Consider the following 27672-nt stretch of genomic DNA (forward strand, 5'->3'; position numbering starts at 1 on the left):
CGCCATGGCGCCTCCCCTGCAGCCTCAGGGAAGCTGCGGACCCTGGGAGATGCGCGAGCGCCTCGGCACCGGAGGCTTCGGCAACGTCCTCCGCTGGCAGAACCAGGTGAGCGGGAAGAGAGGAGCCCCGCCGCCGGGCCAGGGCTCGGGGAGGGGGGAACGCGCCCTCGGACCCACGCACGCACGCACGCACGCATGCACACGCACACGTGTACACCGCGCGCGGCTCTCCGGTCCTGCGACGCGGAGAAGAGGAGCCTCGGAGGCCTCCAGGATCCGCTCCGCTTCTTAAGTCGGGCGGCCGCGTCCAGGTCCTGGAGAGCAACAGGATCCTAGAAACAGCCCCTCGGAAGAAACTGGCTTTGCTGCCCTGGAAATGAAAAGTTCGCTCAGCCTCCTGCTCTTGCTTCTTCCGCTGCAGCCTCCTTTTAAGGGAGCCGGCCCTGGCAGGAGTCCGCCTCGTCATCTTATCCACAGTATTAAAAAGAGGCAGCTTCGCCCGATGTGTGATGTGTAATCCACAATTATGTCATCGGCCTGATGAAATGGACAGTTGGTACTTGAAGGTGCCCTTTGCCTCTGCTTGTGCTTCAGGGCAGCCCTGTGCCAAGACACCCAAGATTCCCCTTTCGCCTAAAACAGCAATGTGGGTCCAGAATGTGTGGACTCTGGTTTTTAGGAGATCTTTCACATGGCAACATTTCTACCTGCGAGGTATTTCCATATAGGATTTTTTAATAATAAAAAACAGGCTGCAGATGGATGGTGCATAAAACATAGGAAGCTGCCCTGCACCAAGTGGGAGTATTGGTCCGCCTCGCTCAGTGTACAGTTGAGTGGCAGCCGCTCTTCAGGGTTTGAGACCAGAGCCTCTTTTTCCCAGCTCGCTCTGGAGATGCCGGGGATTGAACCCCGGGACATTCTGCATGCAAAGCAGCTGCTGCACCACTGAGCTAAAGCCAATTGCCACACATAATAATGGGTGTCGCTTCTATGCATGGGGTTTACTAAAGTACATACAGGGAGCATACCACCCATCATTTACAGATTCACACAAGGACGCTTGGAACACCTCTGTGCTCATACCACAAATAACTCCAAGCTGAACAATGTCCAGTGCTGTTGTCTCTTTCCTAACTGCTCTGAGTCCATGCTCTGCTCATTATCTCTGCAATAACTGCTCCAGCACTAGCTTCTGAAACAGGGCAAGTTAGTAAATTGACCAACAATTGGCAGATTTATTACTGAGTAGATTGGCTGCAGTAACTTGCGTGTGTGCATACACAACAAAAGGGCCATTTGTAAAAATAATCCTGATAGAGTCTGCACTTGGTTTTCTCCTCAGAGTCATATAAGAATGGCATAGGAATTTTGTAGCATCTGCAGCAGTACTAACGCTGTCAGGGTTGCTGAGAGTTTGAAGGTCAGAGCATGAATAACCCCCCCCTTTTTTTTAACAGGAGAGTGGGGAAGAAATTGCTATCAAACAGTGTCGCCAGGAGCTCAGCCCACGCAACAGAGAAAGATGGTGCTTAGAAATACAAATCATGAAACGGTGAGCAGTATTGGAAAATGTGTGGCTTGTGTAAATATCATGGCCAGTGAACTTTGCCTTCTAGTACAGTGGATGCTCGGGTTGCGAACGTGATCTGTGCGGGAGGCACGTTCGCAACCCGCAGTGCGGCATCTGCGCATGTGTGGGTCGTGATTCGGCGCTTCTGCGCATGTGCAAAGTGTGATTTAGTGATAAGGCGCATGCACGAGCCCCGAACCCAGAAGTAACTTGTTCCGGTACTTCCAGGTTCGGTGCGGTGCGCAACACGAAAACGCGCAACCTGAAGCGGCCATAACCCATGGTATGACTGTAAATGCATTTAGCACCAGGATTTTAATCCTGTTTATTTGCAGAGTTACCTTTCAGTTTGCCCCATCTTGAGAACCCAAGAGTAGGAAGGTGACACAGCATTAATCCAGGCTTTGGTTTTCCAAGTGAGGATGGGGAACTTCTGGTCCACAGGCCAAATCAGGCCCTGCACAGGTCCCAGTCTGGTCCACAAGGCCACCATTTCGCCCAAACTTCCCACCTGCCCAAGCCATATGTGGCGTTAAGGGAAGCACAGGTAGAGAGGACAGCCAGGAGCCTTAAAGTGGCAAGGGACGTTTGCTGTCCGTACCAATCAGCTGACTGGCAGTGACAGCAGGCCACAGTGGGACTGGCTGCACTCTGGAGTTGCGGGTTGGATCTCTGCTCAACACAATGCTTCCTCCAAAGAGTTTAATATGCAGAATCTTGTTTCATGTTTTTGTCTTCTTGATGAGAATGATAAGGACATTGATTTTAAATAGCTAAAAAAAAAAACCCCTCAACCTCCTGCAACGTGAAGCTCCAGGAGAATGTTTTAGAGCCCACTGTCAGTTCACATAGGGGGGGGGCGGATTGTTCGGCCCAACAGGGTGACCTGTTCTGAAGAAGATGCTCCAGAATCCGTTTCTACACTCAAATGTTCCATGGTGGACATTCAGGAATTGCATAGCAAGACAGGCCAATGTAGAAAGTGTTTCACGGAAAGTTAGAAAGCCACTGCTTAAAGGTAGATCCACCTGAGATCTTACTGTGTTCTCTTTTCCTCAGGCTAAACCACCCCAATGTGGTGGCTGCCCGGGATGTCCCAGAAGGGATGCAAAACCTGGCACTGAATGACTTGCCATTGCTGGCTATGGAGTACTGCCAGGGAGGAGATCTCAGGAGGGTGAGTGAGTCCTGCTTGCAGGCTTCCTAGAGGCATTTGGTTGGCGGCCGCAGGAGAACAGAACGCTGGCCTAAATGGGCCGCCTGCCTGATCCAGCAGGACACTTTTTGTGAATTCTGCTTGAATACCTTCCTGCTGCAGTTGCCGTCTTGCTCCCAGAGAAGGTTGCTAGAAATATGTGCTTGGTTTCTGCAGGAGGGTAGAGAAACGGGGGGAAACAGGATGCTGGACGAGACGCCAGAAGGACTGCTCTTATGTTCTTATGGGGAAAGAGGCAAATATTTTTATTTGTTGCATTGAAATCCTAAATGTCTAAATTTATATTATTCTACTTACATTACTTAAGAATGCAGGTGGAGGATAGCATGAGTGAAAGTTCCAATATATCAATTTCTCTGTGGAAAGCCTGTGGAAAGCTAGTTTGAAAAGTGTGTTCTTCTCCTTGATGTGGTATCAATATTGTGCCTTCAGGATAGCTCAGTTGGCTAGAGTGTGGTACTGATAATCCCAAGGTCTCAGGTACAATCCCCATCAGGGTGGATAAAAATCAATAAATTTTTAAAGAAAATTTTAAAAAATGGATTTTTAAAAATTTAAATCAGATTTTCTTGATTTAAATCAGATTTTTTTATAAATAAATGCTTTTGGAGAAAAAATCTTTTTAAAGATAGTTTTCTATTTAAGTTACATTATAGTCCAAAGGCTATTCATCAGGAAATAAGGATTTGTTTTAAGTTTTTCGTGTGTGCTAAAACTCAGTCTAAGGTTTTTTTTAAAATATAAAAACCCGTTTTACCACATAATGGAAGCTCGACAGAGACCTTTCTCATGTCCTCTCCTCACACCTTTTAGCACCTGAATCAGCTTGAGAACTGCTGTGGCCTGCGGGAGAGAGCTATCCTTATCTTGCTGTCAGACATTGGTAAGTGACCAGAGGTGACCCTGTGTGGAGGTAAGGAGCCTCAGACAGTGGGTTTTGAGTGGAATTAAGGACAGCATAGTGAGATGCAGACACCTGTCAGGGAACAAGCGCACTGGAATGAACAGGTGTGTGCAAGAACTCATTTCAATGAGGATTTGGTGCCCCCTGGGTGGTCTATCAGATTTCATGTCTGGGGGACTATCTCATCTTTTGAATATGTCCTTATAAAAAAAAAGTATGTTCTCATCCATGCAAGGGCTTTTCCTTCTATACCTTGGCAAGAGGAGGAGTTAGAAATCGGGGCAGGGGAAAACAGATTCTCAGGAGAAATGCGCTCTAGCACCTGGTCTGGGTGGCCCCAGCTGTTAGGCTCCGGCACCTTGTGCTTGTGTGTTCTTGCTGCTACAAGCGAAATCTGCTGCTCTGCTTCTAATGACAGACGCTGCACTTCTGGTGCTCTGAACAGGGCCGGATTGAGGGTTTGATGAGGCTCCTGAAGGTAATGGGGCCCTTTATATGTCCAGCTGTCCTTTGTCAACAACAAATTGTCACTGTTTTTTTGTGTTGAATATATACTAGATGGTAATTTATGGAGCTAATACGTATCTAAAGCCATTTGTCACTGTTGCTGTATGTAGGTTTTATTTTATTTGTTTTTTATCTTATATTTTGGAAATGTACATCCAGTTTTTCCCCCCTTTAATTTTTTGGGGGCCTCCAAGAGAGTGGGGCCCTGAGCTAGAGCTTGTTTAGCTTATACGTAAATGCGGCACTGGCTCTGAGCCTTTACAGTGCTGGTGCTGCTTTTCTGTGTTAAAAACAAAATGCACTAATTGATTAATTAATACGGATAGATTTTGGTGATGACAATACATTCCTCTCTCTTTCTTCCGTCTCAGCCTCTGCTCTCAGGTACCTTCACGAGAACAGGATCATCCACAGAGACCTGAAACCAGAAAACATTGTCCTTCAACAAGGAAAAGAGAGGGTGGGTGATATTCTTCTGTTAAGCTTCCCCACCTGTCTCCACTAATGCAGGGTGCTGGGCAGAGTTGCACCCCTCCTGCCAAAGACTCAGTGAATAGGGGTTGGGTGTGCTTGGGCTAAGATACTGATCTAGCATATTTAATTATAAAAGAAAAGACTAAATTGGCTGTAGTGGTGTGAGTTGCTTTCCTGCAGCGGCGTAGCATGTTCTGGTGGTCTTGCTTGAATCACTTTGAATTTGTTGATGTGCAGACATCCCTTTGCAGCACAGCTACTCTCTGGTTGTGGCACTCTGTGGTGTGAATCGTGGGGTTTGGTGGGCTGTGGCAGGTTTTCTGTTTGGGAAAGTTGTCGGCTATAGGGCTTAGTCCCTCTCAGCTCTAAAGGGCTGGCTGTTTTTTTTGGAACCCTCTCCAGACTTGATCACACTACTTACAATACTTTAGCAGTCCTCGATTCTTCCAAGCACAGAGATAGGATGAGTGGGATATTGTGCTGGGTCCAGAGCTGAACTAAACTAAATCAAACAGTCGTGGGCAGCCGTTCAAGCTCAGTTAGGTAGAGATCATCCAACTCTGTGCTCGTGCTATATATTTATCAGCCATTTGGGTGTTGGTTTTTTTGCCAAAGCTCTCAGGTTCTAGTTCTGTTTACCACAACTGCCCTCTCTGCTTTCTCTCAGCTAATACACAAGATCATTGATTTGGGGTATGCCAAAGAGCTGGATCAAGGCAGCCTTTGCACTTCCTTCGTTGGGACATTGCAGTATCTGGTAAGGATTTGCAAGTGCAAATAGCGTGCTTGTACCCAGGAGGGCACAATTAGGCAGGAGGAGTGGATGGCAGCAGCACGTGGATGGGAAGCTGAGCTATTAGGAACCAGGAAGCCAGAGCCAGTATCCCGAATAAGCATTTCAAATGAGTCACAAAAATGTTGCTTTCCTGGGTCCGACCAAGGGTCCATCTGGACACTTCTGAGTGGGACAAGGGAGGTGAGGGCCTTTCAGTACTATTTGTCCCCAGGATCTGATCCTTAGAGGTATATTGCCTCTCTATACATGGCAGTTCCATTTCGCTCCCATGGCCAGTGACAGACCTTGAACCGATATGAACCTATTTTTATACTGTAAACCGCCCTGTGATCCTCAGGTGAAGGGTGATATATACTGTAAATGTAATTAATAAGAAGAATAGGGTTTTTTGTGTTTTTTACCAAAAAAATCTGTCCAAGCTAGTATCTGTTGCCACATCTTGTGTTAGTGAATTCCACAACAGATTAACATTGTGTCATGGAGCCCTTCCTGTCCTTAGTTCTCAACCTGGACATTGCTATTTTAAAATTTATTTAAAATGCTATTTTAAATAAAGTCTGCCTTAAGGAAGCAGAGGGAAGGGAGCATATCTCAACTTCTGCCTTGGTTCGAGGGAGCCTTTTTAGGAAGCTGGGAGCTTGTGGGGTGTAGGATTGCATTCCACCCAGGAGTGAGTCCCATTGTGGACTCAAAGGTGTTTGCTTCTGAGTAGACAGGTAAAGGATTGCACTGCTAGCCTTTTCCTGGTTCTCAGGCCCCGGAACTTCTGGAGCAGCAGAAATACACCGTGACTGTGGATTACTGGAGCTTTGGCACACTGGCCTTCGAGTGCATCACAGGATTCCGGCCTTTTCTGCCCTCCTGGCAACCCGTGCAGTGGTGAGTAACTCTGGCTCTGGTGTGAGGGTCTTAGGAAGTGCCATTTTCACTTGAACACCAATAAATACAACGGTTAGTATTTTTCTTGGCAGGGAGGTGAGAGGAGGAGTTAATGCTGATCAGGGTGATCTGTAAGAAACAACTTAATAATTTCTATAGCTGTGTATAAAAAGAGGTGAGCCTGGCTCCAGCTTCATGTGCTGATTTCCTCACCTGTTTGGCTGTCCTGCCTGTCTCTGGTGGGTGTCTTCTTTCTTCTTGACATACTTGCTTTATTCACTATTACATTTGTGACTTCTGATTTAAACTGGCCCTCCGGATGCCGTTGGAGGCAGGGGCTGATGGGAGGACCATGGGTCCCCATCCATGGTTTAAATGTATAATTGTACAATCATATGGTGTCTGATTAAAAACAAAACAAAATCAAAACAGTAATTTGTTTTTTAAGCTGAAAATCTACTCCAGAGGCTGGAGAGAAGGGTGTTGATTATGTCGCAGGTGCCAAGCCAGGAGGTCTTCTGCACCGCACCATCGGCTTCAAGCAGAGAACTCTTCCTCAAGTTCTTAGACACAGTCCCCCTCAGAGACAATTGCTGTGTGTGGCAACGAGTGTGTTTAGATGCATTTATTTCATTAATGCACATACTGTTTGATTGTAACAAAACCTCGAAGTGGTTTCCAAAAAATATAACATTGCCATTGTCAATAAAAGACAGTTGAAAATAGATATTTAGAAAACATTCCAAACTACTGAAAATCAACAGTAAGCTAAAAACAGATTAAAACACATGTAGCGTTCGTTTACATGTCTGGGTGGCTTGCCTAAAAAAATGTTTGAAGCAGGTGCTGGAAAGAGTGCAGTGAAGACACATGCCTGGTGCCAGTAGGCAGGGAGCGGCAGACTCAAGTGCTGCCACACTAAAATGCTGATTTCTTACAAATGCGGAATGGATATTATTTGCTAGCTGCAGCAGTGCTCGTTCTGCAGATCGGAGCAGTCAGGTGGGTTCGTGAAGGGCCAGGCAATCCCACGAGTAAACAGGTGCGAAACTGTTCAGGGCTTTATATTCTAAGAGTGACACATTGAACTTGGCCCAGTAGCAAAGGGGCACTCGGTGCAGACCTCTGAGCAGAGCTGCACTCTTTTGACAAGGCCTCATTCCTGTCCACAATTGTGCCGCAGCGTTCTGAAATAACTGCAGCTTCCTCATCACCACATAGAGTGCCCTGTAGTGATCCAATCTGGAAGACCCCCCTGCTTGGACTTCTGGGGTCAAGGTATGGCTCAGCGTTACCAGAAAGGGCCTTGGTGAGCTGTGGGCTCTTGCCCTCCCTCCCATTTCCTCTGGAGTGGCCACAAGGGGCAATTTGAAAGCTTCTGCTTCCATTTTAGATTCACCCCAGCTTTGCCTTTTCTTCCAGGCAAATTGGTTAATGTTCAGTATGGCTGGTTGAGGTAAGCCATCCTCACAAACTCTGGTTTGATGTTGGCATGTTTCAGTTAACCAATTTGTGTGGGTTTGGATGACACTGCAAGCTGTGATTAATCTAAAATGGGATCAAAAGCTCCTAAATTCCTCCTCTGCTGTAGCAAAAGGCCTTGGTGCAGTTATGAGGGTAAGCTAAAGTCTGAACCTGCCCAATGTGTGCTTCTTCTTAGGCATGCAAAAGTCCGTCAGAAAAGTGAGCTGGATATTGTTGTCTATGAAGACTTGTCGGGAGAAGTGAAATTTTCTAGTAAGCTGCCACACCCCAACAACCTGAACTGGTAAGGAACTACTGACCCATTTTGGAGGCTGGCTGGGACTTTCCTTGTATCTGGTTCTGCAACTCCCAAATCACAATTATGAACTGACAGCAATTTACGCAAATGAGTTGTTGTTAAGAAACTTCCACTGCTTATTTTATGACTGGTCAACCAGGACTTCAGGAATGTATTTAGAGCCAAAAAAAGGCAAATGCTATTCTGTACAGAAGTATAGTGTTCAGGTCAAGGGAAGTAATAGTCCCACTTGACCACACCTGGAATACTACTGTGTCCAATTCTGGGCACCACAATTTAAGGAGGATGTTGACAAGCTGGAACGTGTTCAGAGGAAGGTGACCAAGATGATCAAGGGTCTGGAAACCAAGCCTTATGAGGAACGGTTGAAGGAGCTGGGTATGTTCAGCCTGAAAAAGAGGAGACTGGGAGGAGATATGATAGGAAAAAGAGTTGGCCTATTTATTGTAATTCAGTCTAGCCCTCCCTCCAAGTGGGTCACAGTGAGGTTCTGTTCCCTGTGGGGCAAGTTAGGCGAGTGAATGTTTTGTCCAAGGCCATCTACTGAGTCTTGTAGCTAAGCAGAGGTTTTCCTTGTTCCAAACCCCACATCCAGCAATTTATGCAGCAACCAACAACAATTATAATTAAAACATGCCACCATCAATGCATACTTTCATTTTTGGAATAACATTTGTAGGGGGAAAGGATCCCTGGCCCCAAAAGCTTACTAGTTCATTTGAGGGAATTGGGGAGGTTGGAATCACACGCGATCAATCCTGTTGGTGAGTGGAAGCCATGGAGAGAGAATAGCAAGTCTGCAGACTATGTCATGTTTCTTAAACATAACTTTTAGGACTCTCCTCTGCAGAAAAGATGTTTGAATCATCCCCTGCACCCCCCACCTCAGCATTTCCTTCATTCCAGTGCTTCCTTTTTCCTGCTTTCCTTCAGTGTTTTGGCTGAGCGGCTGGAGAAATGGCTGCAGCTGATGCTCCAGTGGCATGCGCGGCAGAGAGGCACTGACCCCACATACGGCCCCAATGGTTGTTTCAAGGCTTTGGATGATATATTGAATTTAAAAGTAAGTGTTATTAATGGGGGGGGGTGTGTGCCTGTAGATTTCGCTTTATTTCCTTTAGATGTGACATTGCAAAAAATAGGGAATAATCTAAAGTGGCGTATTGGGCAGTTGTGGTACAGAAACTTCTGTTGCTGCAAAATGGGCACCAGGAGTTCTGGACAAATGGCACCACTTTTGTGCCAGTTGCATTGGCTGCTGCTGCACTTCCAAGCTCAATTCAAAGAGCTGGTGCTAACATTTAAGGCCATAAATGGTTTAGAGCTGAATTACCGAAAGAATTCCCACTCCTATAAAACCCCACAATCACAATCTGTGCTCGAGGTCCTTCTTGTGTGTCTGCTGGTGAAATCCATTTGGCTGGTTGGTGAGCACCCAAGACAAGGTCATGGCCTTGCAGTTGCAGAACTTTATTCTACTTAATATTCATTTGGCTCCTTCCGTGTTGGCATTCAGGGAGGCCCTAAAAGCTTTTCGTTTTACACTTGCCTTTCCTTTTTAATATCATTTTTTATTAATTTTATATGCAAACATTACAAAAAAAATCTCACATTAACTTCCATACTTTTCACATTTTGGCTTTCAAAATGTTATTTTATTTCACTCATTATAATGCACATTATAAAAGTCTCTGACTTTTCTCTTCTGGGTTTCTGGGGGCTTTCCTGTTATTATTCTGTCTCTCACAGCTGCAATAAACCTACCATTAAAATAATGGACTGGTCATTTCTTCATCAGAGGGCAAACAGGCAAATTTAGCAGGGGATCAAATACTTTCCCCCCTCACTGTAGCATACTATATAATTGCTCATATAAATTATATGTGTATGCATTTTCTCTTTTTCTGAAAGGTAATGATATATTTATTTACTCAGTGCCACCAATTAGCTAAACTGACTATTAACTTTTTAAAATTTATTTGTTGAGTTGCATTACTATAGTCAGTATATTATATTACAATGTATCAAATATTAGGTTTGTTTTTGTTTTTACTGTGCAATACGTTTATCAGAGATTTAGGTTAAGGGGTGACATGATAGCCATGTTCAAATATATAAAACCTTAGAGACCAACTGAGTTTGTTCCTGGTATGAGCTTTCGTGTGCATGCACACTTCTTCAGATACACTGAAACAGAAGTCACCAGATCCTTAAATATAGTGAGGGAATCCAATGTTTCTTATCTCATTATACATAACAAAGCTATCTTTAGCCATCTCACCACTTGCCTTTCCCTGCAAGACTAATTACAGCCGTTAAGAGTCGTCAACAGGTTTTCCACACCTATCAGCTGATCACCCATTCCCACCACCCTTCTGAGCAATACCCCTCCCCACTCCCTCACTATATTTAAGGATCTGGTGACTTCTGTTTCAGTGTATCTGAAGAAGTGTGCATGCACACGAAAGCTCATACCAGGAACAAACTCAGTTGGTCTCTAAGGTGCTACTAGAAAGAATTTTCGATTTTGTTTTGACTATGGCAGACCAACACGGCTACCCACCTGTAACTGCAACTATATAAAAGGATGTCATATAGAGGAGGGAGAAAGGTTGTTTTCTGCTGCTCCAGAGAAGCGGACACGCGGCAATGGATTCAAACTACAAGAAAGAAGATTCCACCTAAACATTAGGAAGAACTTCCTGACAGTGAGAGCTGTTCAGCAGTGGAATTTGCTGCCAAGGAGTGTGGTGGAGTCTCCTTCTTTGGAGGTCTTTAAGCGGAGGCTTGACAGCCATCTGTCAGGAATGCTTTGATGGTGTTTCCTGCTTGGCAGGGGGTTGGACTGGATGGCCCTTGGGGGCTCTTCCAACTCTGATTCTATGATTCTTTGGAAATAGGCATGACAAATATTTAAACATAGATAAGTGTGAAAACATTTTAGTGGTAGTTTCACAGCTTTACTGAAGTAGGTTTGAAATTTCCCTATAAGCCACTTAGTGTCGAAAGTGTCGAAAGATAGTTTTCTGGCTGATGCACAGAAAGGGAGAGAAACTAGTCATGTAGATTAATACAGTCATACCTTGGGTTGTGTTCACTACGGGATAAGAACACACCGAACCCAGAAGTGCTGGAACGGGTTACTTCTGGGTTTTGGCACTCGCGCATGCGCAGAAAAGCTAAATCACACTTTGTGCATTGTGCAGAAGCACTGAATCACGCCGCGCACATGCACAGATACGGCGCTTCAGGTTGTGGTCTTTTTGTGTTGCGAACGGGCCTCCGGAACGGATCCCGTTTGCCACCAGAGGCACCACTGTATTTGGTGCTGTGCTCCATCTAGCTGCACCACCTCAGAATGCAGGTGGGAAATGGCTTGTTATTGCCCAAAAAATTCCCTATGCACGGAGTCCCAGAATCTGAGTTGCTCTGAAGCAAAATTTACCCCGCCTATTATCCTTTCCTTTACTCTGGCAGAGAGGGTGGTTTTGCTATTGTTGGGCTTTATTTCTGGACAAATTCTCGAACTGGAGCAAGTTGGGATGTGTCCTGTACTGGTTCCAGTTTCTCTCTGCTTTGTGGTTTCTTTTTCCTTTGCAGCTGGTGCATATCCTAGACATGGTAACGGGCACCGTGCACGTGTATCCTCTGGCAGAGGACGAGACCTTACAGAGTGTGAAAGCCAAGATCCAGGCAGATACTGGCATCCCAGAGCAGGACCAGGAGCTGCTTCAGGAAGGAGGGTTGGCATTAATTTCTGAGAAACCAGCCATTCAGTATCTGGCTGACATCAAGGTGTGTCCAATAACATTCTCACCCATTGGTGCCAAATTAGCTCCTGTTGCTTTTGGAATACTCCCAGCTAGTGGAATTTCAGTTTTGTCCTTTCCCTTAACTACAAAGCCTTGGAAGGAATTGCCATTGTTTTAAAGGGGTGGGGCATGCAGAAATATGGGCATGGATTCCCCTTTTTGTGGGAGATGATTTGGTTGTGAGTAAATCTGTGAGCAAAGGAAACCACTCAAGGAAAGATAAACATGGGAAACGGAAGAGGTTTGAGGGATGAGGAGCAGGACTTGTGTAGCAATGAATGAGGTACTAATTTAAAATTTAAATTAATTTAAAAACACTGCATCTTTCCCCTACATAGTATTATTTCTTTCAGATAGAACACTTGGGAGAATGAATTTGAGTGACTCCTTTGGAGAACTAGCTATTAATATCCTATTTCCGCTGGCCGCTCTTAGTCCTTAGGATAGGGCATGATTGTAGTAGATGTATCCAAGTAATAGATCTGCAAGGCCCCACGATAAGTGATTTGTGCTTCCTTTTCCTTGCAGCTAAATGATGCCACAGTTGCTGACACAGGCCTCTTCTTCCTGTTCGACAACCGAAAAGTTACATACAGGCCTCAGATCTCTCCCCGACCTCATCCAGAAAGCATTAACAGTATTCGTAAGAACCTTTTCTGTGTTTTAGTGCTACTTGGGAGGGAAAAGACAGTTAATTGTTTTCAGGTGAATATATAGTGAGGAATACTTGCTGCCTTTGTGACAGATTGGAAATATATGCGTGCTCTGTGCTTACAAAAACAATAATCCAAATTCTGCTCCAAGAAACGTGTAACATGTACAAATTAAGCACCTTGTTTTATTTGCTGTATTTATAAAAAAGCTGCCCAATATATCATTCTCTATTCTGGTTACAGCATAAAATGATAAAATACAGTTGAAAATGAAGTATCATAAAATAACAATTTATGGCATTAAAACTTCCAGCATAAAGTTCTATATTTCCTTATTCTAGCTTTTGCTAGTCCTGAGGAGGGGCAGTGAGCTCCACATGGTGCTTGAGCACTCCTCCAGCCACTAGAAGTCCTCATACAGCTGAGGTCTTGTCTGGCTTGTGAGACTCTTCCTGGTTTTGCCTACACACTTTCAAGCTTATCTTTGTAACCGTATGGGCTAGGAACTTGCTTAAAAAAAATTTTTTTTAAAGAACTCGGGACACCATACTATGACAATTCAGGTTTCTGTACATATATGAATTGCAGAATACATACCACACTCAACACAAGACGACACGGTGGCAGCCTCTAAGTGTGTCATTCCACAATTTCTGTATTACACTGCTGTTCTTTTCATCGTAGGAAATGTATTCTTGTATAATTTCTTGGCTACCTGGTGAGCTAGTTTAGCCTAAGGAGGATTGGCTTGCCCAAAGCCACCAATGATCTTCCTGGCTAAGTGGGAATTAGAAGCTGAGTCTTTTACTTCCCAAGCCAAGGAGTGAATTTCTCCAAAGCGCACAGACCCATGACGGATGTGAGCCCCAAGCTCTGCTTGGTTTTTTGAAACATCATTTGTATTGATCAGTAAGACTGAGATAACAAATTAATTCAGCCCCTGATGTTTTTACTGCAGAAGTTGGAATGAACTGAAAGAGTCAGGAAATGCTGGCAAGATAAGGAGCTTTTGGAATTCCTTGCCTGTGTAGACAAAGTTAGTTATCTCAAAACCTAATGGACACTTGTAAGTTGTGTGATGACAGGCAGGTGGACCGTGTAAGACACAGACAACGGGTGGTCTCTCATTCACTGGCTGTCTCTGCATCTCCCAGGAGATGAGCCAGCAGGTGGTGTCTGTGGCAGCGGTAGAACCCACCCCTGTGACTGACTAGATTAATTATTCTGTTCACCATGCAGGAAGGGGCTGAAAGAGTAGTTTTGGCTTGCTGGTTGCAGAACTGAGGATTTGACTTGACTCCTGAGAGAGCTTTTTGTGGCATGCAGCTAATTAAGAGACCAGGCTAGTACCCAGTCAAGTCCTGAGATATCCTGAAAAAGTCCAGAGATATTCTAATTTTGTAGAAACCAGCACTGGCATGTAAAGCATACAAAATCCAAATTGAGGGTTTGTGTTTGTGTCCATCTTCCCTGTCGACCCTTCTCTTCTTTCTTCTGCAGTTCAGGATCCAAAGAAGAACCTCTCCTTCCTCCAGCTGCGCAAAGTGTGGGGGCAGGTCTGGCATACCATCCGAAGGCTGAATGAGGACTTCCACCAGCTCCAGCACGGGCAGCGGGCAGCCATGTGCGTGATGGGATCCTGCTGCGTTTGGGCGGAGGGCTGCCAGTTCTGTCCACCGGGCTCAGGCCTCGCTGGCCTGTTCTGTGAGCAGCCTAAGTGAAGTCTGCACCACAAAGGAAATGTTCCCAGCTCTGTGCCCAGAGAAGCTTCGGTTCCAAAGCATTAAACATTTCTGCAAATGTGCATTATATTTATTTGCCCAATAGATTTTTCTTATGCTAGCCCAGGGTGAGAGGGTGCAGAGAGTCTGGGGCCATGGCTGGAAGTCCTTCCTTCTGAAACTTTGAGAGGGAACCTCAGTGTTGTTCTGCTTATGCTTGTAGTTATTGGGGCTAGAAGCCTTGCTTTAAAAAGGACAGAAGAAACACAGAAATTACCAAGGGGCTAATTTTTTGCCCTCAATAACCACACTTGGGTACCCCAGCTGTGTGGATTGCATTCCGCTCTAAATACAGATTATATGAAATAGGCTCCTGGGAGAGGCCTGCTTGGCTCCTCTTTGGCTTTTCCTGTGCCAAGGTCTTATTGTCCAAGGCTTTTTGCGTTTCTAGTTTAATCCGGACTGTAAATGTTTTATGCTGTCTCTCTTCTTGTTTTTTCTTGGCTGGTTTTTTATTGCTTTTTGTTGGTTTAAATTATTATACACTGCAGTGTTAGTAGGCCACCCCAGGAATATTTATAGATAGACGGTCATATAAATTTACAATACTGTCTTTGAGACTGAGAAAGAACTACTAGCTAAAAGGTGTGCCATGTCATTGTGCTGACTCTGGGTGGGGATGATGGCTGTGGAGCCCAAGCAAAGGGGAGCAGGCAAGGTCTAGTCAGCTGCGCCTCCAAGGGGGCAACTTGCTCTCTCTCTTTCTCCCTGGCTTTGTAGGAGGAACCTTCTGCGCCACAACAGTACCCTTTCCAAGATGAAGAACACGATGGCCTCCCTATCGCAGCAGCTGAAGGCAAAGCTGGACTTCTTCAGAGCCAGTATCCAGATTGACTTGGAGAAGTACAATGAGCAAACTGAATTTGGAATCAGTGAGTTTTGCTTTTTTTAATGACATGAAAGCAGTTGCTAGGACAGGCCTCTTCCCTGGGTTTTGTTTGCCTCGATGCCAGGTCACGCTCCTGCAGTACCAAATTTTGTGGTTCTTCCTCGACTGGACCACCGGAGACAGCTAAGAAATGATTGCAAGTCTGAATCCTTCCCCAGGGCAGAAAGCATGGGCTGGGTGACAGGAGATTAGGCTAAACTTCTCCTTCTTGACCTGCCAGGATAATTTTTGTACAGGGAATTCTTGGAGGGAGAGAGAATTTAAACAAACAACAAAATTTGAATAGTGCTTATTTGCTTTATAGGCTTAAGAAATTATGTTTTATCTTCTTGCCTGCGTTATTTCATAGCTTGGTGTTCCTGGCCTGCTCTCCACCCCCACCCCTGGTGTTCCCTGAAGTGACAGAAGTTGTGCCCCATGTGCTCCCACCCCATTTTCAATGTCTGATGGGAATCTGAATACTCTTGGACAGCTCCCTGCTTTTACAAGCATTTCTTTTGTCTGGTGGCTCAAAGGCTTCCCATTCATTGACTTCTAGGACGGCCTTTGATCTTGGACTTCCCACCTTTATTATATTGCCCGTCAGCTCTTGTACACTAAGAGCTCTCTAACCACAGCAACAGACCCCTTCAGTCCTAGCTCAGTTCAGAAAAGGGTTCCTGTAAAAATGAGTGGTTCTGCAACGTAGTGCCTCTTTGTAGGAGGAACCTTCTGCCTTGCGTCAGCCCTGCCCTAAATCCCTGTATTCCCCTATCAGACTTGGTTTTCACCAGCCACAGCATCTAATGTGGCTCCTTGAGAAGGCTCAAAGGGATACTTTTGCTGATTCAGGCAGGGTCTCTTGAAAACCAGAGCTCTTTTCTTTTTACAGCTTCTGAGAAACTGCTGCTTGCATGGAAGGAAATGGAGCAGACTGTGGAGCTCTGTGGGCGGGTACGGCTGGACTTTTTTCATCTTTTGTTTACTCGGATGAGTGTTTCCCTTGCTCTCTTGCAGGATGGTTAGAGTTACCAGGCCATAGGTGGCTGGGATCAATTTATTGGCAGGGGAAGAGGGAGCACTTCCTGTCTGAATTGCTGGACGTTGGGAAGCAGCAGATTAATGGACAAGGAATAAACCCAAGATGTTCCTTATTTCTTTCAGAGCTTGTGGGCTGGAGATTAACAGCTAGCGTTGTGTGGTCACAGGGGGAGAGAGGATAAGAGGACCTAGTAACAATAAACAGTAACAAGTACTTGAGAGCAGAGGTGGGCAGAGGCTGGATCTCTATGAGTGATTTGCAGTAAATCAGAACACATTTCTGACTCTCAGTTGCAGCAGCAAAATGACTCTCCCCTACCTGTCCTAAATTATACTGCTGAAATGAAAACCTTTTGAGGCAAGCAGCTTTGATATGAAAATAGCATGGGGAGGGGCTGGAGCTCAATGGTAGAGGTTCAGATTGAATCTCGAATACCATCTCTGGATAGGGCTGGCAGAGAACCCTGTCCCAAACCCTCAAGAGTCACTGCCAGCCACAGTGCAGATAGACTGAGCTCCATCCTGTTCTGGAACATACAGTAAATTCCTGAGCTAAGAATTCTCTTCATTGTGCATCTTTTGCATCAGGTTCTGGTTGGTGGATCTTGGTGTTCTAGTAAAAGGCAAAGTGGATCCCCAAGCCTGATGTCTCCCCATCCCTGCTTTAAAGTGTTCCAAGTATTTTTTTTTAAAAAAACCTTGTCTTGGTGACCCTTGTGCCAGCCCTTTAAACACCCATATTGTTGATGGAGAGCTGAAGCTGAGAGTGAGGGCTTGCCAAAGGCCACTTAGTCGGACTGTGTTACAGAGCTTATTAGTCTCCAAGTGACTTAACAGGGAAAGCAATGAATAAACTGTGATAACTATCTGTTAAAAAATGAGCAACATAAAAACGTAACTCTTAAGATAATCATTAGAACTAGTTCAGTCACATCCCCCAAGCTGCTGAAGTTTAGCTATGTCTTTTTATGGGCCATTGTGATGGTTGTGATGGCTTTACTGTAATGTATTCTTTTTGGCTCTTTTTTGTAAGTTATTTAGAGAGACTTTTGAAACAGCTAAGTCCAAATAATAATAATCACAATCACAATTAAAACTGATCTGGCTAAAAAGATACCCACCAGCAATAAGACCTTAAACAACATTCAAAAGCATGAGCCTGGCATCTTAAAGATGTTAATGTGGAGGCCAGATGAGCCTCTTTGCAGAGGGCAAGCCGTAAGAGGGAGGCCAGAACTCAAATTTCCTTCTTTTCAGCAACTGCTGTGCTTTTGCAAGACGAGCACACAGGTGAGAACTGCTAGGTTTGAAACTCAAGAGTTCTTGACTCAGGTACTAAAATTATGCCAGCACCATTGTCTTTCTTGCTGGCTTCAGAGGTAGAACTTCAAGTATTGTCTAAAGGCTCTGAAAATTATACCTTCCAGTGTGTTGTCCAAAAACGAACAGTGTGGCAACAAAATATCTGTATATTTGTTTTGCTTGGTTGGTTGCCTTTGAAATTTGTTTCCTGGATGGATCTTAGGCAGCCTTCACAATTCCCATCAAGCCCCGATGTCATGGCTGGGGCTGACAGCAGTTGTAGTCCAAAATATCTGGAGGGTGCCAGGTCGGTGAAGGCTGCTCTTGAGAAGTCAGCAGGTGGGCTCAAAACTGCAAGCCCCTCACAGCACCAGCTCTGGCTGTGAATTTTGACTCGATGGCAGCAGGCAGAGCGCAGGTGCCTGGTATTAAAAGGGCATTTCCTCTATATAATTGCTAGAATTGCTAAGGTGTATAGGAATGATATAAGTTGTTAAAGTTAGAGATAAGATGATAGATAACTAAGGTATAGATTAATTGTGAATGATGATTTAAAGTTGTTATAAAGTTACTAAAGTAAATTTGTAATGAACGCAGCATAGAAGATGGGAGGAAGTCCATTAAGTAAGAATTAAATGAGTATAAGGATGCTTAGGATTTATTTTTGGTGTTTTAGTTTTTTGTTGTTCAGTTAAGTGTAGTTTTTATTTTTTGGATTTGTAGTGTTTGTATTTTGTATTTTTGTATTTTGTCTTTTTCTTTTTGTTATTCCTGAAATATAATAAATTTTCTATAAAAAAGGGCATTTCCTCCAGCCTCCTTGGGCATGATACCACTGTCTCATTGCCAGCCTGGGATTGTTTAAGACTGGCTGGAAAGAGTTGGGTTACCTGCAGCCTAAGCTACTGGAAATAATGCCTTGCAACATGACCAAACCTTTCCTGGTTTGCTGTCCTTTCCTTGTCCCCTCCTCTGCCTCCCAAGGAGGAGGAAGTTGAGCAGCTGGTGAAGAAGACGATGGCCCTGCAGACAGACATTGTGGACCTGCAGAGAATCCCACAGGGCCCGAAACAAGGGAGCTCTTTGGATGCCCTGTAAGTAGTTTGGTTGTTTTAGCCCTTTCCTAAATACCATTCTCTCCAGTATCCATCATCCTGGGGCAGCATAAAATCACATCCTTTGTTGGATAGTCATGTACCCTGGGAAGAGGTCAGGTATGCATGTGTAACACGTCAAACATGATAGCTTTCATTTGGGTTGCCCTATATTTAAAGGACAGTATAGGAGACTTAGAAAGTTAGGCACACCTAAGGCACTGAATCCAGTGGCACAACACTTTAAATATACCTATAAATAAAAAATCGATTTTTAGTTTTTTTTGGTGCTTACATTTCTCTAGGTTGCACTTACAGCCAACCCAGCCAGGTCTGATTCAGCCCCACAAGCAAATGTTTATGCCCTCTGCCCCTCAAGACTCCACCAATTTTTGGAAAAGTCAAAGAACACCTAGTAAAGAAGATTGGCAAACTAAAATGGTATCATATTTTAATTTGGCGACAAAAATATAGGAAGTTAAAGGAATAAGTTAAGGCAAAATAAATAAAGAACGGAAACCATTTAAAGATTGCGTATCGGACTTCCGGCGGCGACGCCATCGCCGGGTGGTCGAAGGCTGCTTCGGGTCCGAAGCGCCTTGTCCATCCCGGGGGTTAGGAGCCGCGCTACCGCAGCGCGCGGCTCCGGTTGGGGTGCGGGAAGAGCGTCCCGCACCCTGGGCTCCCCGGCTGCGCCCGCGGAGGCTCTGAACCCTTCCCTTGCCCCCCCTGTAAAGGGGGAGTGGGGGTGAAGGGACAACCGGAGCCGGGCTTCGGGGACATGCCCCAACCGGGATGCAAATGCGGCGACAGAGCCCGCGGTGAGCGTCCAAGTTCTACCTGTGAAGAACGGAGCTAAAAGAACCCGGTGGTCGTGAGTAAAGAATTTGATTAGAAATCGTGCTTTTGGAACGATCCGGGGGGAAGGAGAATGGCAGCCTGCCCTCCCTCCCTTCGAGCTCAAGAATCTAACCAATTTGAGTGATTGCTGCTACAGAACTGGTTACAATGTATTTAAAATTGACACAGGAGACTGGCAAACTTTTCTTTTGGGAAGTTAACTAGAGGAAAATATCTCTTTTTAAAGTTGCGGTATTTGCGCTCCAGCTCAGGAAAATGGCGATGAACAAAGAGGGGAGTAGAAATATGACACCCGCTTCCTCCTCCTCTGCCAGTATGCTGGGTTTCGTCCTTGAACTGGCACTGAACTCTGGACTAACGGACGAACAGAGACTCACTGCCTTGAAGGTGGAACTGCTTTATAGAAAAGTCAAAGTCTTGTGTGGGGGTCTGAAATGGAACCAATTGCCCACAGAGGAGGCTTACAAAACTTTTGATACTTTAGAAGAAAGCCTTGCCAAAGAGCTGAGAGGATGGATGCAAAGATGGAGTGAAATGAATGAGCTACTTCGGAGAAGAAATTCGCCTTTTGGGGGTGGCAGCCCCAAGGCGACGTTAAGATTTCGTATATCCAGTCCCCGAGGTGTGAGCTCGGGGGCCAGGGACATAGAATTAAGGTATTTACAAGAAGAAAAGGAATGTTACAAAGAACCGAAGAAGCTGAGAGATGATGAGAGGGACACCTCTGAACTCGTGGCAAGGAGAGGTTTGGACTGTGCCTGGATCTGTGGACGCTTGGAGAGGGAAGAGATATGGAAGTTCAGTGCTGATGCCATCAGGAGAAGAATAATGGACAGAGGGGGTGTGGGGTGAAGCATTAAGTAAAACTGTAAGTAGCCTGATATGGTAAATTGAAATCGGAGGGTGAATACTGTCAACAACACTTTGTTATATTTTTTATTTGAACATGAAAGGAGATATTTCAAGTTTTTACGTTACTAGCAGCAACCTTAAGGATAGAAGAGATAGATTAGATGCGAATGATTTGCGAAGATCTATGAGGTGGAGTATAAGCAAAGTGAATTTAAGTGGATTAAGTTTATGGATTTAGAAGATTAAATGGTGAGGTATTATTTTGATGATGCATTCTTAGTAAATGTTGAAGATATAATTGAATGTAATTATACAATTGAAGTTAATGTTTTTTTTTTGTAGGAGAAATGGTTATAAAATAGATCAAGGATACAAACTCGAAGGTGAAAAGGCAGGGGAAGTCAAAAGTCAAGATATGGAATTAGAAAATTTTTTTTTTCTAGAAAGATGCAATAAGAAAGCTTGACATTGTATGCATTTGTTTTATCTGTTTTGCATTTGTTTAATTGTAGGTGTGGGTGTGGGTATATGTTTGTTACAGAAAAATGCCAATAAATTCTTATAAAAAAAAAAAAATAAAGATTGCGTATCAACTTACATAGAAAAAGCTGATCTCTTAGCAGACTAGTGATGGCTCAAACAAACAAACAAACAAACAGGTGGAAGGTAAGACATACAGACATAGGCATACAGAGGAACGAGGCAATAAAGGCGCAATATAGGGAAGGCTGGAAGTCAGCACGGGGGGGGGGGTGTGTGAAGAAAGCATGGTGTGTGGTGTTTTCCTCATGCAATGTTTGTTTGTATTTTCTTTTTCTTTCTTTTTCTTCTTTTTCTGTATCATGCAAAAGGAAAATAAAATAGTTTTTTTTAAAAAAGTCTCCACCAATTTTGTCGGTGGTGGCAGAAAAGAAAAAATTAAGGTAGACCCCATGCTGGAGTGGGTGGCACAGCTGAAACCTCTCTGCCCTGCCCAGTAGCCTGGTGAATATGGGAGGCAAATGGCCCCTCCCCCAGCCATCAGAGCAGCCATTTGATGAGCTGGGAGGGGCAATCACTTTCACCTCCTCATGGGGGGGGGGCTGGTGCCCAGGCCTGCTGCTGTCATGCGGCCCAAAGGAAGTTATCCACCCCAACACACAACATAGCCAGGTTGAAAAGGCTGGTGCAAGTCATCCAAATCTGGAAGGCAACAGGCTGGGGGAGGCATCCTCCTGGTCACTTGGAGTGGCAATGTTAAGGGATAAGGTTTTCCATTTTATTCTAAGAAATGTATAGCTGAACCTTGTGCTGGCTAAGGAAATTTACATTTTAGATTAAGAATCTTCTGGGTCTTGTTAATCCTTGGGATTAAATCTAAACTGGCAAATGAACAGCAGATCTGTATTTACTCCACTGAGAGGCTGCAAGATCATATGGCACAGAATTTGACTTGCTCCTTGTTCCCCCCTCTCCATCTCCATACTGAAGAGTGCCATTGTCAATAAGAGAGGAGTCCTAGAAAAGGGGGGGGGAGCAGGAGAGGCACTGAGGAAAATGCTGATGTAGTTATGTTGTTAGTATTCTGTTTGTTCTTTTTTGTTGTTAAATGATTTTTTATAGTAATTTTATTTTGTAAATAAGTAGAGCATTGAACTGTAGCCAAATGGGATTTATGGGAAAGGAAGGCAAGCTGTACAGGGGATATGCTCAAAGTTATCATTGCAATTTAAAAGTGCTTTACCAATTGTAATGTGTGTAAGTCCCTAGGATTCTCACTTCTTACAGGCTAAGAGAGCGATTTTTGCCCAAAGCCACGCAGAAGGTCTTGAACCATGCTGAGCACTCAGTTGGTCTGAAGATGGAGTGGGGGTGGTGGTGGTCTTGCTTCTACACTCACAAGTGCTGGAGAAAAATTGTATTTCCTGTTTCTTTTATAGAGAGGGACAAGCAAAGGACTTGTACCAGAGACTGAGAGAAAAGCCAAGAGGTAAAAAAAAAGCGTTTGTAGCACAGGAATTTTGCTGCAGCATGATCTGTTCCAAAGGAAACTGACTACAGCTGGGCACAGGAGAGGAATTGCCGCAAGACCATATGCTAGCACTGCTTTCTCATCTCACCATTTCCCCAGCCTTGTGCTCCTTGACAGTGCTGTGGAGATGCATGTGTACAATCCCAGTTCTTTTAGCATCAGCATCCCCCACCCATCTCCTTTGAGACTTCTTTAGTACAAAACACAACACAGAATAGTGTGTTACTAATAATGAGAAGATTGTTACCCCTCAACATGCTTTTGCCCCACTTTTTGTGGACATGGTGAGGGATGAATACTAAAGAGCAGTGACTTGCATTTCTGGCAACCACTTCAGTAGCATTTGGTATTCCCTTCACACCTCACTCTGCTGAACTAGCTGTTACCAATTGGCTCCAAGTTTTACTGAGCAATGTTGAAGAATGCCGCCAAATATGGAGCGGTGATTTTAATCTGCATTAGTGGCAGTGATGCCAAATCCAGAGAGGGGTATTAATTTAACTAGAATAGATCCAATCTTGCTGAAGCTGTTCAAGGGTTTTAATTTCTTTGCCTGTAGCATCCCAACAGTCACAGCAATAGGGGCTGATTCCTTTATGTCTCTTAGGAGCTGTCTTGCCCCTGCCTCTGCCCCCTCCCTCTGTCTAACATGCCACTTGATTCTGCATACTTTTTGTCTAGACCAAAGGACTAGCGGAGACAGCCAAGAAGTCGTGAGGCTACTTCTGCAAGCAATCCAGACCTTTGAAAAGAAAGTCGGCCTCCTTTATGCTCAGCTCAGGTAGGACTCCCAAAGACCCACTGTAGTGAGGTTGTCCTGGTTACTGGGAATAAAGTTGAAGTGGGGGGGGGAATACTGTTTAGTGGAACTCTGCCATTGCCCCACACCTCTCTGAGTTCTCTGTCTCCCCCCCCCCTTGTGCTAGTACAGCTGATGACACGTGACTAGAAGGCTATCTCGTTCTTTACAGTAAAACCGTTGTCTGCAAGCAAAAGGCACTGGAGTTATTTCCTAAAGTGGATGAAGTGATGAGCCTGATGAATGAGGATGAGAAAATGGTTGTTGAGCTTCAGGATAAACGGCAGAAAGAGCTGTGGAACCTGTTGAAAATTGCCTGTGTGAGTAAAGTGGAAGATATTTTTCTGGTTAGGAACATCAGATTCTTCTCCATCTGGTGAACATCAAGTAGCATTAACTGTGCCCACGGCTCCCTTCCAATTCTCAAAATCTTCTGAGATTTTCCTCTCCCCATCTTCTTGTCTGCTAAGAAACCAGTGGGCTGCACAAATTCTGAGGAGGGCCCTAGGCCACTGGCCAGACTTGTTGGGCCTCACATTAACTGAGTGTATAATCCTAGAGCATGCTCCAGCCTTTCCTGTTGCTGCCCTCTGCATTGTGAACATTGTATTACTGATATTTTTCAGGGATCCTGAGAGCTGTTTGGAAATCACTGGCAGCAATGCCTTTAAATGAAAATAGTGTATTTCTTCATTTTGCATGTAGAAAGCTTGATAACAACAACAATAATAAATAATTTATTATTTATACCCCGCCCATCTGGCTAGGTTTCCCCAGCCACTCTGGGCGGCTTCCAACAAAATATTAAAATACAATAGTCTTAAACATTAAAAGCTTCCCTAAACAGGGCTGCCTTCAGATGTCTTCTGAAAGTCTGGTAATTGTTGTTCTCTTTGACATCTGGTGGGATGTTCCACAGGGCAGGTGCCACTACCGAGAAGGCCCTCTGCCTGGTTCCCTGTAACTTGGCTTCTCGCAATGAGGGAACCGCCAGAAGGCCCTCGGCGCTGGACCTCAGTGTCCGGGCTGAATGATGGGGGTGGAGACGCTGCTTCAGGTATACTGGACCGAGGCCATTTAGGGCTTTAAAGGTCAGCACCAACACTTTGAATTGTTGAATCTGTGTTCTTCCTCTCCTGCAGAGCAAGGTGCGTGGGCCTGTCAGTGGGAGCCCAGACAGCATAAGTGCATCACGCCTTAGTAATCCTGGTCAACTCTCATTGCAGGTTCCAGCCCTGCACAGTAGTTTACAGGATTCTGGGATTAAAAGGTAATATTTAAGACAATGGTTTGCTCTCATAGTTATTGGTTACCACTGCACTGGTCTTCAGCAGGTGGTTTGGGACCACTAGTGTGTCACAGCCTGGTCCAAGGTGGGTCATAACAAGGGCAGCAGCACCGTGCAAATATATGGTAGAAGAGTAAGAATTGGGTCCCCAGCTGCATGTTTGGATTAAAAGTGTGTACTGGGTCCGAAAAGATTGAAGGTACCTGTTCTGCATTACCCTTTTGTCTGCAGTTAGTTGAACTGGGTAATGCTTTCCCTTGCTGTTTGAGAAACTGGAAAAGTAAAAGATACATACTGCAACCACAAATTGGGCTTATAGAAGCTCCTATTTAAGTTACTCCTGGGTTAGGTAGGTACATGTTGTACACTTTTAATATCTTGGTATGGTGGTGGTGGTGTAAATCACTCTGCAGGGAAAGGAACTGCCTAATTCTGCCAATCTTTACCATTAGGAATCTGCTTTTATTTTGCTTTCTAACAGTGTTTGTTTAGATGTAGACAGAACCCAAACAGTCTGGACATGGTCTCACACTGCACAATGCAGGGTCATGAGACACTGGAGGCCTGGATGAAGAACTTCACAACAGCAGTTTCTCCTTTCACAATTCAGTACTAACGTGTTTAATTTATTACATTATTTGTGCTTTTGCCTTTAACACATGAAGGTGCCACATAGGGTCAGACAACTGGTCTGTCTAGTCCAGCATTGTCTACTCTGACTGGCAGCAATTTTACAATATCTCAGGGGGAGGCAACTCTCGTCACCTGCAACTCTCTTAAACCTGGGATCCCAGTAATTGAATCTGGAACTCTCAGCATGTTAAATGCACTTTACCATTGAACTGTGACATCACAGAATTCAACATTGTTAAGTTTCTTATGACCACCCCAAAAAAGCACTTCATTCAGTTTGGCATACAGTCTCTACTTCAGTCACTATGCTTTAATTCTCTTCAAAAAGGTGTGAGGAAGAGTTTATATGTAGCTCCAATATAAAGGAACACAGTTAAGCAAAGCCAGAAGTGGAAAAGGTCTCAGAATAAACCAACCAACTTGGTGAAGAAGAAAAGCTGTCCAGCTGAGCCATTGGCAGATTCCCAGTGCTTGAAAGGAACAGTAGGCTATCCAGCATTCCCAAAAGCCATCACAGCAGCTTCAGTCGATTTGTGTCCATGTTTTTACAGAACCAGCAGACATACTCATCTCTCACTACTTCACTTGAATTAGTACATGCTAGAGTATGCAGTGAATATCTGCCTGGAACACCTTAATACTGACCCTTAAAACCAGTGCCAGTTTTCAAGAAGATAGGCGGCCCTGTCCTTAAGATTCAAGAGGCCTGCTGTGAAAGATGCATGGAGATTCAGAAGCACATGCATAGACTAAATGTGTATGAAGTTCCTGTGTTGCATTACGTATGTTACATATGTGCTGTAACCCATAGGCAATGCTCGTCACAGGTCACCTTGACACCAGTGATGGATAATCATGACAGAAGAAAGGTGTGTGGCTGGTAGCTTGCTTGGTTGGAGCTGGCCGACTTCACAAGGAAATACTTTACTGGCTTCCGATACATGTTCTCAAAGACAAACAGATTCATTCCTCTGTTCAGCATTGCAATATACATGCTTTTTTTCAAGCAAGGAATGAATTATTTTTTAAGCATGCACTGTATCGCTAGTTACCCTTTTTATTATCTGTTCTCACAGATTCAGCCAAAGGAAGCATGCTTTACACTTCCTTTGAAGAGCACCCCTTTGGTCACACAGCAAACTGTCAAACTGAGGGCAGTTAAAGCAGTTTGTGATTCACCTTTTAAAAACAAAACAACAAAAATAGGTTCCCACTATCCTAGTGAAGGCATGAAGCAGCTCTGCTAATCCTGGCAAAAGTATGCCGTGATGAAAAAAATGGACCTCCTTTACGCCAGTTCCTTTTATTGTGATACTCTTAAAAATCTTCTCTGATTTGTTTCTTAGTGAGGAGTTACTGGTGGAATCTCGAAGTCTCTGCAGTCAGCTAGAGAATGTGATGCACCACACAATGAAGGATCAAGAGCACAGCTTTATGGTAACATCTTGTTTTCTGTTGTAAAGTGACTGGGGCGAGGGGAGTGGACAGTGGGTGGCACTGCCCCTCTCTCCAACACCTGATGTTAGATGGTTGACAGGTAGGTGGCCTTCCCCATATGACAGCACCACTAACTTGTTTCTAGCCAGTGAGAAAGCACTCTTATCTAGACTAGCGTATAGTCACACAAGAGAGGATTTAACCTGAGGTGAAAAATACTTTGGAGGGAATTGGACAGGAAGCCACACAGTTTTTATGAGTGAGGTGTCTCAATAAGCACTTGTTTTGTTTTTAGGCTCTGGACTGGAGTTGGTTGAAACTTCAAGAGGAAGAAAGAGGAAAAGGCCTAGAACAAACCCAGATGTGAAAATGGCCACTATTACAGTAAATCATTTAAAAGCTAACATCTTAAAAGTTGGTAGCCTGCTATGAATGAGGCTGCTATCCTTGTTGAGAAATCTATGCCTATTGCCCACTGACTGATTGTATTCATTTTTTACTCTTAATCATCTGTATATATAAAATATACCACTTGTGTACTATGTTTGAGTGTAAATTCTCTCTAGACCTCCCTAAAGCGTAAATTGCCCACTCTAACCACTTCCCACTTGGTATTTATTAAACCTCTGACTTGGAAGCAAACAGTTTTAGAAATAGCATACATGCAGGATATGGGTCAGTATGCACTATTACAGATAAGGATAGCAATTCAGGGAGGCTTACCTCTTCCACTTGTATCGTAAGTTGGTCTCTGCAATTAGCTTTGAACTTAATGGTCACCAGGTAGGGGTGTTCCAGTGATGCTGACTTCAAAGGATCCCATACCTTGCAAGTTGTACAGTACCAAGTGCAAGCAGAGGCAAAGCCAGCTCTAGTTTAGGCCAGTGTTTTTCAACCTTTTTTGGGCAAAGGCACACTTGTTTCATGAAAAAAATCACGAGGCACACCACCATTAGAAAATGTTAAAAAAATTAACTCTGTGCCTATATTGACTATATATAAAGTAATTTTTCAATTTTTCCCACGGCACACCAGGCAACATCTCGCGGCACACTAGTGTGCCGTGGAACAGTGGTTGAAAAACACTGGTTTAGGCAATAAAGTTCAA

The 27672-nt window shown here is 44.4% G+C and overlaps 1 protein-coding gene across 4 annotated transcripts; it reads left to right on the forward strand.

Annotated features, from left to right (window-relative positions):
• IKBKB (inhibitor of nuclear factor kappa B kinase subunit beta) lies at nucleotides 1–27106 on the forward strand. Of its 4 annotated transcripts, none has more exons than XM_033158990.1 (21): nucleotides 1–106; nucleotides 1461–1555; nucleotides 2633–2750; nucleotides 3603–3672; nucleotides 4572–4660; nucleotides 5342–5431; nucleotides 6225–6349; nucleotides 8010–8117; nucleotides 9066–9195; nucleotides 11733–11927; nucleotides 12473–12587; nucleotides 14098–14221; nucleotides 15099–15250; nucleotides 16139–16200; nucleotides 18574–18683; nucleotides 22316–22365; nucleotides 23089–23188; nucleotides 23379–23526; nucleotides 24349–24476; nucleotides 26474–26564; nucleotides 26860–27106. In XM_033158990.1, exons 1-21 carry the CDS (start codon nucleotides 5–7, stop codon nucleotides 26929–26931), a joined length of 2274 nt encoding a protein of 757 aa, XP_033014881.1. In that variant the 5' UTR covers nucleotides 1–4; the 3' UTR covers nucleotides 26932–27106. The 4 variants fall into 4 exon arrangements, with proteins under 4 accessions (XP_033014881.1, XP_033014882.1, XP_033014884.1 ...); XM_033158991.1 differs by having other exon boundaries at nucleotides 24433–24476; XM_033158992.1 differs by lacking the exon at nucleotides 2633–2750 and having other exon boundaries at nucleotides 5–106.
• The last annotated feature ends 566 nt before the right edge of the window (nucleotides 27107–27672 follow it).

This window comes from Lacerta agilis, chromosome 8 (assembly GCF_009819535.1).
Source record: "Lacerta agilis isolate rLacAgi1 chromosome 8, rLacAgi1.pri, whole genome shotgun sequence".
Classification (NCBI taxonomy): Eukaryota; Metazoa; Chordata; class Lepidosauria; order Squamata; family Lacertidae; genus Lacerta; species Lacerta agilis.